The sequence below is a fragment of the Ceratotherium simum genome, chromosome 22 (assembly GCF_057802395.1).
Source record: "Ceratotherium simum simum isolate JZ-2026a chromosome 22, ASM5780239v1, whole genome shotgun sequence".
NCBI classification, from domain to species: Eukaryota; Metazoa; Chordata; class Mammalia; order Perissodactyla; family Rhinocerotidae; genus Ceratotherium; species Ceratotherium simum.
Window position 1 is genome coordinate 46,717,154 of NC_141921.1, and position 15,063 is coordinate 46,732,216.

General features: G+C 56.3%; 2 protein-coding genes across 19 annotated transcripts in view; one reads left to right on the forward strand and one right to left on the reverse strand.

The window, feature by feature from the left end:
• The window catches only part of KCNAB2 (potassium voltage-gated channel subfamily A regulatory beta subunit 2), a 92,091-nt gene extending 84,353 nt beyond the window's left edge, over positions 1-7,738 (reverse strand). For both annotated transcript variants that reach the window (XM_087446914.1, XM_004425521.3), the window contains exon 1: positions 7,618-7,738. The gene's annotated coding sequence lies outside the window, so the exon portion shown is untranslated. The remainder of the gene's footprint in view (positions 1-7,617) is intronic.
• Positions 7,739-7,993: 255 nt separating this feature from the next.
• The window catches only part of NPHP4 (nephrocystin 4), a 133,481-nt gene continuing 126,411 nt past the window's right edge, over positions 7,994-15,063 (forward strand). For 11 of the 17 annotated variants that reach the window (XR_015555876.1, XR_015555875.1, XM_087446916.1 and 8 more), the window contains exons 1-2: positions 8,810-9,167; positions 14,158-14,330. Coding sequence is in view for 15 of the 17 variants with exons in the window: in XM_087446916.1 (XP_087303042.1) it covers positions 8,951-9,167; positions 14,158-14,330 (390 nt within the window). In the remaining 2 variants the exon portion in view is untranslated. Of the gene's footprint in view, positions 8,144-8,661; positions 9,168-14,157; positions 14,331-15,063 lie in introns of those variants that run through there. The other 6 variants (XM_087446931.1, XM_087446923.1, XM_087446929.1 and 3 more) reach the window with 6 other exon arrangements.

Sequence of the window (15,063 nt, forward strand, 5' to 3'; positions counted from 1 at the left end):
TGACTAAAAATACCTTCTCCTCATTGAGAGGGAAAGGCAATACCCCCGGGGGGTGTTGGGAGAGCCATTGGGGGGAGCAGGGAGGAAGCTGCTGAGACGGGGGAGGAGACACCACAGGATGAGTCCCAAGTGACAGGGCTGCTCCTCTGCAGAGCTCTCGCTTCCTCCACACCACACCGGACAGTCAGCATCCCCACCAACTCTCACTCCAAGGGGCTGGGACACTGCACACAACAGCACCTCACCACACACGTCAGGAACAAAGCATGACTTGAGATTCAAAGCTGGCAAAAGCGTAGCAGGTCATTCTGGTAGAATGTGGGCTTCATATAGTCCAGATAATTGAAGAAAGCCCAGTGAAGCCCTTCCCATAAGAGCTTCCAACCATCAAAGCATGTTTCCTTGTGTGCCGCTTTATGAAGTGGAAGTGGGAAGTTCACCCATAAACTGAAAGAGTTGGGAAGTGTTTCTCAAAGTGCAGCCTCGGAATCCCGGGACCAGTGGCTTGAAAAGTAGGGCTTCCTGAGCTGCACCAGGACTCCTGGGGGCTGTTTTCAGGTACCACTCCCTGCAGTCCTGGTGTGTGCCCCATGGCTCAGGACTGCTTGGCACATCTGGGGCTGGTGAAGCCCCCCATTCTTACACTCTCTGCAGCCACACTATATGCAGAGCCATAGCAAAGCTGGAAGGATGAGCCCTGACCCTGTAGTACACAGGTATCCCCAGAAATGGCCCCATTAGGGCAGGAAACAGAATCACGAACCAAGGAAACCGTCTACAGAAGGACAGACACACGCGGATGCTGCCCATGGACTCAGTTAACCAGAAAAGTGACTTTCTTCCCTCCAACCTGCTGACCCCCTGAGCGCACAGCTCCTCTCTCGCCATCCTTTCTCTCACCATCAGACTGCTCCAGAGCCATTTAGACATAAGAGTGCAGAGGTGAAGAGAGCAGGCTTTGGCACCAAACAGCCCGGGTTCAGATCCTGGCTCCTCCTTAGACTCTGTGACCTGAGGACAGTCACCTTACCTTCCAGCGCCTGTTTCTGCACCAGTAAATGGGGACAATGGCAGCTACTTGCCTGTGGACAGTGAGGAGCTGACACAGAACAGGGCAAAGACACGGCCCATGCACCTGTTACTGGGAGGGTGGCTCCACTGCCTCGCCACTCCTGGGAGCCCGGCTTTGTCTCCCCTCTCAGCAGAGACTGGCCCCCGCAGAGGGGGCCCACCTGATGCAGTGGACACCAGCCCCCCATCCTCTATTTCCCTCTCCTCCCGGGCTCTGGGATGATCCAGGGTTTCTCCTGTCTGTCTTGACCTTCATCTTCCCTCTCGAATCCTGCACTCATGGCTGTTCCCTGGTTCTGTCTTCTGTCCCTTTCATTCTTGGTACTAGCTCCTGGGTGACCCTAGTCTGCTGTCAGGGCTGTGACTTGGGGGCGGCTGGGAATCACCTCTCATTTGAACCCAGGCCTATCCTCTCAACGCCTATAGGCACAACTGGCCGAGGCACGGACCTTGGACCCAACGAAGCAGGCTCAGCATGGTGCTTCCCAGCTCAGCCCGTGTGGACCCAGCCAGAAAGGCGGGGGTCCTGAACTCTCCTCTTACCTCCCACAATCTGTCGCTGTCCAGCTCCCCAGCAGATTGGCCTTGATGCCCTCCTTTCTATTTGTTCTATTCACTGCTCAAGACACATTTATGGCGTCCCACTCTGTGCGAGATGCTGGGGCTACAGCAAACAAAACAGACAACGGTCTCTGCTCTCAGGACACGCACGCTGTGTCCCCTGCTATCGCCCGCCAGGTCTCGCCCTGTGCCATGGACATGTTCCGCTTCCTCCATCTCTGTGCAGACACATCACTGCCCTGCTCCAAAGCCCCCAAGGGTCTGAAGTCTGGTCCCCCAGACACCTGTTCCTGCCCACCCTCACCAACTCCTATATCTACATCCCGCCTGTCCTCCTCCTGGGTCTCAGCAACTGTCTGGTCCTCCCTCTAGGGCCTTGCCCGTGCAGGTCCCTCTCCCAGACGGTCCTTTCCCAGCTTTGCTATCACAACCTGGCCTTCTTTCAAGGTCTGGGTCAAATGTCACCCCCCATCTCTCCTCCATCAGCAGAGACTTCTCTGCCCATTCCTGGCGTGTGGTTACTGCATCCCTTGTCTGGCTCCCGGCCCCTAGAGGTAGAGGTGGGTGGGTCTTGCTCACTGTTGGCCCTTCAGATGTCTGCTGCAAAGGCCTTTACTCACCATCGGTATTTGTAGGCTTTAAACAATGTTTAAATTCTAATTTATTTTTTAATGCATGGATTCATCAGAATCTCCTTGTCCATACATTCTAGTTATTTCTGACCCTTCTCTATCTAGAAGGGGTGGGAAGGGCATAGTTTCCAGAGAGGCCCTGCCACCACAGAGGGTTCAGGATGGCAAGGCTCCCAGGCAGAATTCTAGATCCTTCTGCCATGGGTGGCAGTTGACAGCTTGTGGACATCAGAGTCACAGTTCACTCTGAAAGATCATAAAGCTGCTGAGGGGTGGAACGTGAAAACATGTCGTGGTGAAGGGGGGTAGGTGGGTGTGCTCAGAGTGTGACTCTGCAGCCCCTCAGTGCCCATGGGCCGCTAGACAGGCGGGCAGGTGAGCAGACGGGCGCCTGGCAGGCTCGACTGGCCCTGCGGGAGGCTGAGGTAAGGGAGGACAGCGCGAGGTGTGTCAGCGCGAGGTGTGTCCCCCCATCACAGGGAGGCTCTTCTTTGCAGACTGATGGCAATAGGTCCTCCTCCCCCACCACCCTCCACAAAAGCAGTTGGCTGGGCTCTCGCAGGCTGTTCCCTAGGAGCAGACGGCCCCTTCTAAGAAGCCCCAACCGGGCTCATGAAGTGACTCAGAAGGGCACCTGAGTCACTCTGCTCGAGCTGTCCTGAGAGCCACCTGGGCTCTAGGCAAGGGTTTGGGCTCAGTCTGTGACTGGAAGTAGAGGAGGGTAGCTGACATCACCGAGTGCCTGCAGTGTACTAAGCACTCCTCACATCGCCTTATTTCACCAATCCAGAAAAAAGGAGACCCAAGAATGGAGCCAAGTGGCTGAGAGCGCGAGAACGGGCCAGGACTGGTGACTGAGGGTCCTGTGGACAAGACCCGCCTGTCTATGGGACCCAAGAAGTCACTCACTTACTGGGGAAAGCAGCCCAATGAGGAACGGGACCTGGTGCAGGTATGAGAAGGAGAAACATACGCTGGGCTTTCAGCCGTTGAGTCAGGTGAGGAATCTCAACCATTCAGCAGCCAGGGCTCAAGATCAAGATCGAGTTAGTGGGGAAAACCCCTAACGGGGCTCAAGATCACGGTGGGGAAAACCCTCTTAGCTGGGTCTGCGCTACGGCGTGAAGCCGAGGGAGCTGGTCCCCGTCCCCTCTCGCTCTTTCCCTTTCCCAGTCCTATTTTATGTGTACCCTGCATGGCATTCAGACAGTCAGTTCTGCAAGTGTCTGTGCGCTGGAGTGAGAGAGAAGACAGCTCTCTGCAAGGAGGAAGTTCAAGGAAGGCGGGTGCCAGGGATGCAGGCAAGACAGGAGTTGGAGGGGGTTGGCTCTGCGAGGAGGGACACACAACCCTGCATGCAGGCACGGCACACACTCCAGGGGTTAACCATGTGGTCATTCGCTGGAGCAGAGAGTGGCCTCTGAGACCCCATCCTGCAGGGATGGGTTAGAAAGCCGGGTGTGAGGGCACAGGGCACCTTAAGCTGGGGGGCGGCTGGGCCCACAATAGCCAAATCCACAGTATACAGGGTAGGGAAGGCTGGCCCTCAGCTGAGCCCGACGGGATGTGGCAAAGGATAAGACCCAGCAGGGAGACTCTTGTCCTGCCAAGGCCAGGCCTAAGGGAAAGCCTCGAGCCACGCCCACAGTGACAGGATGAGCAGGTGGGTGACATTCCCACCCTGCCCAGTGCTTGCTCTCTCCCTGGAGGCCTGATTCCCTTTTTCTCCTCAGCATTGGCTGAGCCAAGGACCACATCTCTTCACAGAGTCGCCCCAAAGAAAGGGGGGCACGCAGTGAAAGGAGGACTCAGCATGCCAGGCTTCCCATTCATGAAAAGGGCAGGTTTCCATGTCCCTCGGGAGCTGGGATTGAACCTTGACCCTCCTGTGAGTCTCAGGAGACCCACCCGTGGGGGGTAAGGCATTTGCCGGAGGTTGGTGGGACCAGGAGGGGGCACTGGCCTCAGGGTCCTGGCAGAGCAGGAACAGAATCAAAGTTCCCTCACGAGATGGGAGGCCGGGTCAGTCTCACCACCACTTCGTGCCTCAGTTTCCCCATCCAGGCTAACCAGCCGACCTCAAAGGGTTATTTACATGGACCCAGAGCGTAGCCAGGTCGAAAGCGCAGCTCCAATGTGGGCAGAGCCTCTTCTCTCCTTTCATCTCACCCAGCCGCTGGGCCCCGGCCTCCCCTCTAACTACTTGCCATCCCTTTGACGACATCTTTGGAACCACAGCAGCCTCCCTCTGGGGGCCTGCCAGGCTGGGCAGGATGGCATCACCGAGAATTCTCTGTGGTTGGTGGCACCTCCTACTCCCAACACTCCCCAGTGACTCAGACACACCCCAGGGCATGGTTTCCTCCACGCAGGTCACCAACAGCACCAAAGCGGCCTTCCCAAAGGGCGACCAAAGCTGGTGGTCGGGCACATCTATGGGGTGTTGTCTTCCTCCAACTGGGAGAGCCAAAAAAGTGACCTGCGCTCAAATTGGTGGGAAGTGAGGGGTCTACCCTGGCTCTGCCCCTGCCTCTGAGTGACCTTGAAGTCTCCACCTCTGGGCTTCCATTTACTCCTCTGAGGCGAAAGGTGGCCACGACACTCGCAGCTCTAGGGTGCTTTGCCTCTATGAGGCAGAACCTCCTAGGTGCTGAGAGAGGGGACGGAGGCAGGAGTGGGGTCTTGGGCCCTGGATGCCTTCACAGACGGTCCCTCCTGAATGCTACCGACAGCTGCCACTGTGCTCCGTTATTCAGGGCCTCCTGGGAACTGCTCTGGCTTTGGGACCTTTGGTGACATGAAGGTCACTGAGAATTTAGTCAAGGACTAGACACACGCTACTTCCGGCCGGAGTCCCTGGAAACGAAACATGTTCCCCAGGGTTCTAACAGCAGAGGAGGCCTTCCTTCACCACACGCTGTGCTGCCCAGTTGCCAGGAGCCCGGCACTGACATAGGAAAGTCTAGAGGAGGTCCCTCCCTCCAGCCCCTACAGGAAACTGCCAAATCGAGACTCAGTGCCACGCACTTCCTCCTGAATCACTTGGGGTTTAGAAGATGAATCATTTGGGGGTTTAGAAGATCACTGACAAAGGAAAGGAAAGAAAGCAGCCCTACGATGTGAAGCCTCTCCAGCTGCCCCACCCACAGGGCTCGCTGCCCCTCTGACCCCAGTGCCCACGGCCAGAGACCCTCATTAGGCAAGAAGTGTTGTGCTGTCTTGGCACACCTCCTGTGTGCAATCACTTTTGTACCCACTTCTTTCCCATCCAGGCTCCACATCCACATCCAAAGGGTTTGGAGCACAAGACCCAGGTTTCACACTTTTCATGACCCTCCTTCCCCGCCATGGCCTGGCTCAGTCCCTGGGCGCTGACCAGTGCCCACGGTGTCTGTCGACTGGCAGAGCAGAGACACAAGGAACAGGACCTCGTTTTTTTTTGTTTGTTTGTTTTTGTTTTTTGGTGAGGAAGATTTGACCTGAGCTAACATCTGCTGCCAATCCTCCTCTTTTTGCTGAGGAAGATTGGCCCTGGGATAACATCCATGCCCATCTTCCTCTACTTTATATGTGGGATGCCTATCACAGCATGGCTTGAGAAGCGGTGCGTAGGTCCGCGCCCCGGATCCGAACCAGCAAACCCCAGGCCATGGAAGCAGAGTGCACAAACCTAACCACTACGCACCCGGGCCAGCCCCCTGAACCTCGGTTTTGTACAGGAAGCCTGAAGCAGGCTGCTCTGGAGGGAGGAATATGCTGCAGCCCAAACACTGTCAGTGCCATCGAGGCAGGGTGTGGACTTGGTGAGAGTTCCCGACGGATGGGAGCTGGGGAGCCAGTGCCCTCTTGGGCACCACACTGCGGGAGCACAGGGGCAGGAGCCCAGGAACTGCACATGAGCCTGGGCTTTGCAGGTGGACGCGTTTGCCAAGCAAGAATCAGGAGGGTAGTTGAGACTCTCCATGCACACGTCCCCAAATCCTGCAACACTGAATGCGGCTACATTAGCAGAGTGGGAGCTTGCTCTTGGCACTGGAAGGGAGCTGGTGTTTTTGAGGGGGAGGATAAATTGCAGAGAAAGAAAAAATCCTGAAACAACAGACAGTGAGACAGCTGTGGCCTGAACTTGGTGTTCTTGCTCTTCGGATGTGGATGTATTCATTTCCATAAATGCTAATAGCTCATTTCCCCAAAAGCTATTACTTATGTCATCTCCCCTTGGATGTGGTTCAATACAGGACAGACGAATGAGAGGGAGGAAAAGGCAGCCCCCACTGGCGGGTCCCCTGATCCCCACCCCTGTGCCCACCGGGCAGCTCAGGTCTGTTTCCTAAGGTGGCCTCGCTAACCACAGGGTCAAGACCCCCTGCCTTCAGCCCCACAGCCAGGTCCCTGTCACGCCAGGAAGAAAAGAAAGTTACCAACCCCAAAAATGCTGAATCACAAAGTGAGGCTGAGCAGGAAAGTGGGGGTGGGGTGGGGAGGGAGATGGTGGCCAGGGAGGAAGGCAGGAAAGGGTGCCAAGGGGCTTCCCACCTGGAAACTCTAGGCAAAGCATAGCCCCCAGAGGAGCCCCCAGGACAAATGCCAGGAGGAGCAGAGCCAGGGTGTGCCTGGGTGGGAGGGTGGGAAGGTGGGCAGGTACACTGGCTGCTGCTACTGCAGCAAGGAGCGGTGCAGCTGCTGGGTCTCTGCGTCCTGCGGGAGCAGCAGCAGGTAGGGAAGTGGGGAGCGAAGAGAAGCTGAAGATGGGGTATGGGCAGGTAGGGGTGTAGGTAGCCAGAGGAACTGGTGCGGGAAGGGAGTAGTACCAAGGTCCTGCGGAGCAGGGCAAGGTGGAGAGAGTGCCCACGGGGAGAGATCGGAGGGACTAGGAGCAGAACGGGTGGGAGGATGGGGATAGGGACCAAGAAAGAGAGGCAGGATGAGCCTGCAGGAGAAAAGATGGGGAGGACCAGCACCCGGAGCGCTCCATGGGGCTGCGCAGAGGTCGGGAGAGGGGATGGGGAGCGGGTTGGGGGCAGGGGGAGGCGAGGCTGCACCGGGAGGGGGCAGAGATGGGGAAGCGACGCATACGGGACCAGGGGAGGGATGAAGTTTGGGGCAGGGATGGGAGCTGAAAGGTCGGGCGGGATGGCAGATAGGGCAGGTTAGGGAGGGCGAGATGGGGGAAGGGAGACGATGGAGAAGGAGGTGAGCCGGCTGGAGAGGAGGTGAGAACGGAGGCGGGCGCGGGGACGCGCTGGGGAAGAGGAGGTGGAGAATCAGCGCGGGCCTCGCGGGTGCCCGCCGCCGCTCTTCTGGCGCACGGCCGCAGGCAGCGCAGCCCGCGGGGGTCTCCCGCTGCACTCACCTGGGGGCTCCAGCTCCGGATCCCGTGTCCCGCTCCGGATCTTCCTTCCCGCCCGGCCCCTGCGACTTTAGCGCCCCCGAATCGCGCTCGCTCGGCCAGGTTCCGCCCGCTGCATCTTCACCTCGTGGGACGCCCGGGGCCACGCCTCTTGCAGGTTCTCATTGGCTGGTATTCACGCCAGTCACATTCCTCTTGGGTGAGGGATCGCCGGCCATGCAAATCAGGACGGGCCCGCCGCCGCGCCGATTGGCTGGAGCTGCTGGAGCGGAGCCCCTCGACTTGGGCTCTGATTGGTCCCCGGCCCTGCCGACGACAATGACGCGGGGCGGGTTCTCGGCCCGAGCGCGCGGCGCGCAGCCTTCCGAGGCTCCTCCCGTGGGTGGCAGCGGACGGGCGCCTCTCGGCCGGTCCTCGAATCGAGAGGCCTGGGGCTCCCGCGGGCCCCGGCCAGTCGCCGGGGCTCTGGGTCCGTCGTGGGGGCACTTCCTCGAAAGCGTGGGCTTCGTCGCCCGGGCGCGTCTCCTAGGTAACGCTGCCCGCGGCGGGCGATACCATGTTGGCGGCGCCGCGGGGGAGGCTGGCCGCGGCCTCGAGGAGCGGGGGGCCGCGGAGCCGACAGGGGCCTCGGCCCGGGGTAGGCATGCTCCGTGCCTCTCTCCGCGGGGACCCGGTGCCGGCGGGGCGCGGCGGCCGGGCGGGGCGCGGGCCTGTGCCCGCCTCAGTCGCACCCGCACCCCCGTCCTGGCAGTTGGTGCGGCCCGGGCCGCCGGGTTCCGTTGGGCGTCGGGGACTCCTGGGGGCCCAACCTCCGCCCTCTGCCCCTTGACCCTGCGCCCCTCTGCAGCCCCCCAGCTTAAGGAGAGCGCGGTGTGGACGGCTTGGGCTTTGCCGAAACCCTGGCGTTGGCTTTCCCTGACGCGGCGTCCCCGCTATCCTTGCAGGGGACCCCTGCTGGGTGCCTGCCCCGGGCTGTGTGTCTGTCCCCGGCTGTGTGTCTGTCCGCTGCTCGCTCATCCCAGCGCTGCTGCCCAGTGGAGATCTTGAGACTCCCCGACCCTCACAGGAGGCTCTGCCCCGCTGCTTGGAGCGGGGCTCAGGCCGCCCCTGGAGCGGCTCCTGCCTTCACCCTCTGCTGCCCAGCCTGCTGACTGGCTCCAAGCTCGCCACCTGGGCCCTTCCTGCGGCCTGAATGCTTGCTCTCCTGCCCGCGCCTTCAGACTCAGAGGTCCCACCTTTGCACATCTCTTCAGTGCCTATGGCGGTGTGTCGTTTTTGCTGAAGTCACCAAGAAGTCTAACTTCACACTTGTGTAGTTGGAAAAGGAGTATTTTAGATGACTGCAGATAGTGGGCTGGGTTCTAACCCAGGTCTCCATCACAGCTCACCGCACCCTCCACTCCTCTCTGTCGTTTTGTTTTTGTGGGTCACAACCGTGTGTTTTTGTGTGCTAATTTGTATCCGGTCATTCTGCCTCCCTCCAGATACATTCCATGAGGGCAAGGAGCTTGTCCGCTGTATTCAAAGGTTTTCCAGGGCCTGGCACGTGGTAGGTACGCAGAATATTCCTTGAATAAGGGAATTCCAGGTAGAGCTTAATTAGACTTCCACTTACTCCTGAAACAGCTCCCCAGAGCCTTTGGGTCTCAGGCATTCCAGATCTTGTTCACTTCTGGGAGAAGCTTCCCTGTGCCTGACAGTCCTCTGGGCTCCTGCCCCTCCCTTCCCCTGGCCAACCCTCGTTTGTGAGGCTTCAGCCCAGCTCACCTCTTCAGCCCCCTGGTCCCCACTCTTCCCAGCTCTGCCCTGTTTCGCCCGAGGAATAACATGGATTTGGCTTGTTGCCTCCGTGCTGCTCACCGTCTCCCCCTTGTCTTTCTCCCCACTGGATTCTTAGATTCTTGAAGACAGCGTTTGCCAGTCTTCTTCACCATTGTGCATTGGGGCACAGAGCAGGTGCTTGGTGAATGTTTGTTGACTGGGTCTGCAGCAGCAAAGACCTCAAGGAGACTTCACTGCCCCCTCATTTTGTAGATGGGAAACAGGCACAGGGAGGGCAAGAGACTTTCTGCAAGGCAGAGAGGAGAGCGAGGATTAGCCGGGTCCTTGGCCAGGGCTCTCACTTGACCCTCTGGGGCCTCCTCTCCCTTGGCTTCTCCTGGCCTTGGTGGGACATGGGGGCAGGTGTGGTTGTAGTGGCTTTGAGGGAGTCGCGACTGCCTGTGTGACTTTGGACTGGCCGCTTACCCTCTCTGAGTCTCACTTCCCTCATCTTAAGATGAGGATAATAATGGTACTTACCTTACAGAGTAGTTGGAATAATAAATATGAAAATGTGAGTGCCTGGTTCACAACAGGGGCTCAATAAAAGCTGGTAGATTTTCTTCGTGTTTTTCCCCCTGGAGAGTCAGTCCATTGTACTCTTTTCTTGGGCTCAAAGCATGGAACCCTCCCAATTTTCTCTTTTGTTCATCTAGCCCCAATCTGCCCTTCCTCCACAGCATTCTTAATTCCTGCACAGCATAATTTACTGATTTACTTAATCATTGAAAAGATTTCCATTGAGGACTTAGTCCTGACCTCATGGAGCTCACAGTCTCGCAGGAGGACAGTAACCGCAACCGCGTGCCCGATGGGGTGTGGTGACTCTTCTGTGACAGGATCCCACATGGGGAGCAACTGGTGGGGGATGGGGGTGCTTACCCTGAGGAGGTGGCATTTGATCTGACTCCTGAAGGACAGAGGAGTGGGAATTATCCAGGAGTGTGTGCCTGTGCCCAGAGGGGAAGAGAGGCTGTGGTGTCTGGGAGGCACTGAGGCAAGGGCAGAGTGGAGGTGGAGAGGAGGGAGGGCCGGGGGGAAGGGAAGAGCTCTGTGTCACAGCGCCTGGGGGCTCCCACCCCTGGAGCCCGCCTCAGGTGTCACCTCTTCCTCCATTGCCGACTTGGACCTTTGCTGCCTTCACCCGCCCAGATCAGTGCTTTGATTTTGCATGGCGGTACGTTTCAGAATAGATCCTTTCTTCCCAGTGTGTGTCCTACTGGCGCAGCAGGGGCTCCCCCCGTTGATGTGTTACCCTGGTGGGGTGGACTGGAACGTGAATGTCCTTCAGCACCCTCTACTGGCCAAGTGTGGTATTGAGTCCTGCAGTCACCCAGGGAAGGAGAAGGAGGTACTGGGGCAGGAATCGGGCAAGTGAGCCAAGTCTGGAGCGACCCACAAAGGAGGCGCAGTCCTGGGGCTGGGGAAATGCCGCCCGGGGCAGAATGCACGGTGGGCACGGCTCCTTCCAGGGGACATCTCGGTGCAGGCGTTGCCACTGCTCCCGAGGCAGGGAGGACTTCCTTTGTAGAGATGCCATCTCAGTCTGTTATGGCACTCGCTTTGTATGAATAAATGTCCCAATTTTATAATGAAAATCAATAGGAAAACAACATTTCCCTGAAAAAAATGCTTGGGACTCAACTTACTGAAACTTCCATTTGATTTTGTGAATATTTATTGAGTTCTGATGGTGAGCCACAGGTAGTAAGGACATGGGGAAATAGACTCCCCTCTGTGAGCAATTGGCCAGTGAGTAGATCAGTATGGGACAGGTGGCAAGTGCCATGACCAGGGGAAGCACAGGGGCCACCTGGGCCCAGGGGCTGGACCCCTGGGAGGCGCCCAGAAGCTCTCCTGGGCCGGTAGCTCTCCGGCTGGGTGTTGGTCAGGCCTCTTCTGCTTACAGGTTGTGGACATCTGTATGAGTTCCTGTGGCTTCTGTAACAAATTACCACAAACTGGGTGACTTAAAACAACACAAGTTTATTCACTTCTGGTTCTGGAAGCCAGAAGTCTGAAGTCAGTCTCAGCAGGCTGGCTTCAAGGTGTGGGTGGGGCTGGTTCCTCTGGAGGCTCCAGGGGAGAACCCGTTCCCTTGCCTTTTCCAGCTTCTAGAGGCCACCTGCTTCTTCCTTGGCTCATGTCCCCTTCTTCCATCTTCACATCTCTGCGTCCTTGGTTACCTGGCCTTTTCTCTGACCCCTCCTGCCCCTCTCTTGAAGGACCCTTGTGGCTACATCAGGCCCACCTGGGTAATCCAGGATACTCTCCTCCCCTCAAGATCCTTAACACTAGTCCCATCTGCAGATGACACAAGTGAGATGTTGAGTTTGACACCCTGCCAGTGAACTTTTCATACTCTGTTACGACGTTAAAATCTTTTGGTCTGTCTTGCATTTTGGGTGGATCTTTTACTCATGCAGGATTTTGTATCATTATGCATTGTTCACTTGGAAAATTCTGGTTGTGAGTTATGCACATCTTCCACATGTTGACACGTGTAATCATACAATTGCAAAAGATCACTTTTGCTGCCATTACTACCCGTCTCATCAAAAAAGTCGTTAAGGAGTATGAAGCTGTCAGGCTCACTCATGGTGGAGAATACAGATTTCCCCAATTCTAATTTTTGCCCAAAAGCTCGATTTTTATTACTGTATTTCCTTGAAGTGACAGGCTCATTTCGTTCATGTTGGAGAAAATATTGGCTGAGTACAAGTCCGAATAACTATGGTTTGTCTCTCAGCCATTCTTTTTAGTAAGAAGGGTGTTGTCGAATGGAAGGGCAGCTGGTTCAGCTCACAGCCCAGATGGTCACACCAGGCTCACCAGAGTGACCATTGTCGTGCATTTTGTAGCAGGTGTTTATGTGTGTTTCGTGTTTCACCACAGAATACTGAAAGTGCATACACTCAAGGGTCGAGATGTAATAAAATTGAGTTTTCACAGCTTCATCAAGGACATTCTTTTTTTTTTAAGGTTTGTTTTGTAGCTTTTTTTCCAAATGGACAGAGGAAATACTGTAATATGAGGATTCATTTTAAAGGGTTTATTTATTTATTATTTTTTGAGGACGATTGGCCCTGTGCTAACATCTGTTGCCAGTCTTCCTCTTTTTTCTTTTTTTTCTCCCCAAAGCCCTAGTACATAGTTGTGTATCATAGTTGTAGAGTCATAGGTCTTCTGTGTAGGGCATTGCCTCAGCATGGCTTGATGAGCGGTGGTAGGTCCGTGCCCAGGATCTGAACCAGCGAACCCCAGGCCGCCGCAGTGGAGCACGTGCACTTAACCACTGTGCCACCGGGCCGGCCCCCAAGGACATTCTTTTTTTTTTTTTTTTTAAAAGTATCCTTTAGGTTTTCTTTTTTTAAAGATTTTATTTATTTTATTTTTTCCCCCCAAAACCCCAGTAGATAGTTGTATGTCATAGCTGCACATCCTTCTAGTTGCTGTATGTGGGACTCGGCCTCAGGATGGACGGAGAAGTGGTGCCTCGATGCGCACCCGGGATCCGAACCCGGGCCACCAGCATCGCAGCGCGCGCACTTAACCACCAAGCCACAGGGCCGGCCCCCAAGGACATTCTTAAGTGAAGCTGATGTATTTTTTACTGCGAGTGGTGCAGAGCATGGGAGGACCCGTACAGTGTGGTGCCTGGGCCCGGGGCATGCTGAGGCCCCAGCAGCTTTGCCCACCATTGCCTTTTCTCCATCAGCGCAAATGCCAACACAGAGAAAGAGACGAGTGACATCTGGATATGATGAATTTAGCTTTGACCTCGTGGAGCCCTTGACAACCCTGGGGAACTTCTGGGGTCTGGGACCACGTTTAGAGACCTGCTACCTTAGAAGACCAAACCTGCTGCTCTTCCTCCTCACGGGTCGTTTTAGTGTGCAGAGTTCAGCTTTGTGTCAAAGCTGAGATCTTAAGATTCTGCGGCAGCTGACAAGAGTCTGGAGAAGGTTCAGATCCCTGTCCGGCTGGAAGGCAGATGACATCCTTAGTGAGCCAGGGCACCAGGAACCTGTAGCACTCCAAACCTGTCCCAAACAGGCTTAGGCAACAAGGGACTGTTCACGTCGCTGAGCGGTCCTGGGGTGACTGTGTTAGGGTCCCCATGAGCCAGAGCTCTAACGACGACCCCCGGACCCTTTGTCTTGCTCTTGTTTTTGCGCTGCCTGCTTTTTTATGTGTGTCTCAAGGTAGCTGCTCCCATGGTGGCCCCTGGCAGCTTCAGGCTGATGACCTCTCTGCTCCAAGGGCTTTAGAAAAGAGTATTTCCCTCTCTCAACAGAACCGGCAGAACCTCTGAGTTTTTATTTCATTTTCTATGATTGGGTCATGCTCCCCAGTCTCTTGTAAGACAGCCCTAGTCCCCAAGGCCTAGTGCCCTTGTGCAGTGCACAACTTCCACAACTGTACAAAGTGGCCCTTCATGTGTCATCCCTAAACCAGTCACTGAGGCCAGGATAGTCACACCCTGGTTGGTTCATGAGAGGAGGGGCAGAAGTTCTTTGGAGCGAGGTGGGCATGTTTACCAGGGGAAGGCAGCATGGGCGCCAGTCTACTGCACTGGGGTTTGGAGGGTGGGATTGCAGAGTGTGGGTTTTGGGAATGGTGGTTTCCCTGGGATTCAGTGGGAGGTAGGAAACTTTCAGAATTGCTCTGAGCACTGTGGCCCTTATAACTTTCTTATTTATTTGAACACAAATGGTGCAGGTAGTCCTGGAGGCCCAGGTGACCCTCAGACTGGCAGCATGGATGACTGGCACAGGACTTTTGACCAAAGTCTGCTGGTCCCTCCCCACCCACAGAGAGCACGCCAGCCATTAAGGGAGTCGACGGCGTTCCAGTGTGTCCTCAAGTGGCTTCAGGGGCCGCTGATGAAGCAGGTAAAGCCATTTGCTATTTGTTGTCAAATGCGCGTCGTTACTGCTCTCAGCTGAGATGCTATTGATTTTCACTTGTTTGAGTCTCACCAGTGTACCCATTACCTTGGGCCTTGGCAGGAGGCAAAGGGGCCTGTCAGCAAAGAGAATACGTGATTCAGCGACTCGGTCAGCACTTCTGACCCTGGGTAAAGGTTTCTTTCTGCCCACAGTGGAGCAATTTAAAAACCCAGGTGATCCGATTTCCTGGGTTATTTCTGAGCCAGGTTGTTTGTAAGAGGTCGCTTGTGCGTGGCTCAGCACAGCCTGCTCTCAGCCTGCTGGTGAGAACTGCAGAGGCGGAGCCCTCCTCCTGGCAGAAGCCTGTGCTTGGATGGCCAGAGCCATTTGCACGCTCAGGCCCTGGCCGTGTGGCTCTGCATCCGTCTGTGCCCTGCGGGCCACGGGATCCTGCTGGAGAAGCTGGTGCTTCTGTGCTGCCACAGAACGCCCACGTGCTGGGAGTGTCCTAGTGAGGCCTGGTGGCCTGTGGGGATGCACAGGAAGGGTCCAGGCCTGCTAGTGTGGACACGTGGCTTCTTACAGGGTTTGGCTTGCCAAGGCTGTCCTCTGCAACTGCTAGAGCGATTCTGCATGTAGTCAGTTGTGGGCGTGCTGGGTCCGTGAATACCTCACTCTGACTGAATCACCCCCTCCTGCGTGGTTCAGTTCCGTGCCTTTGACAGAGCCCCTGCTG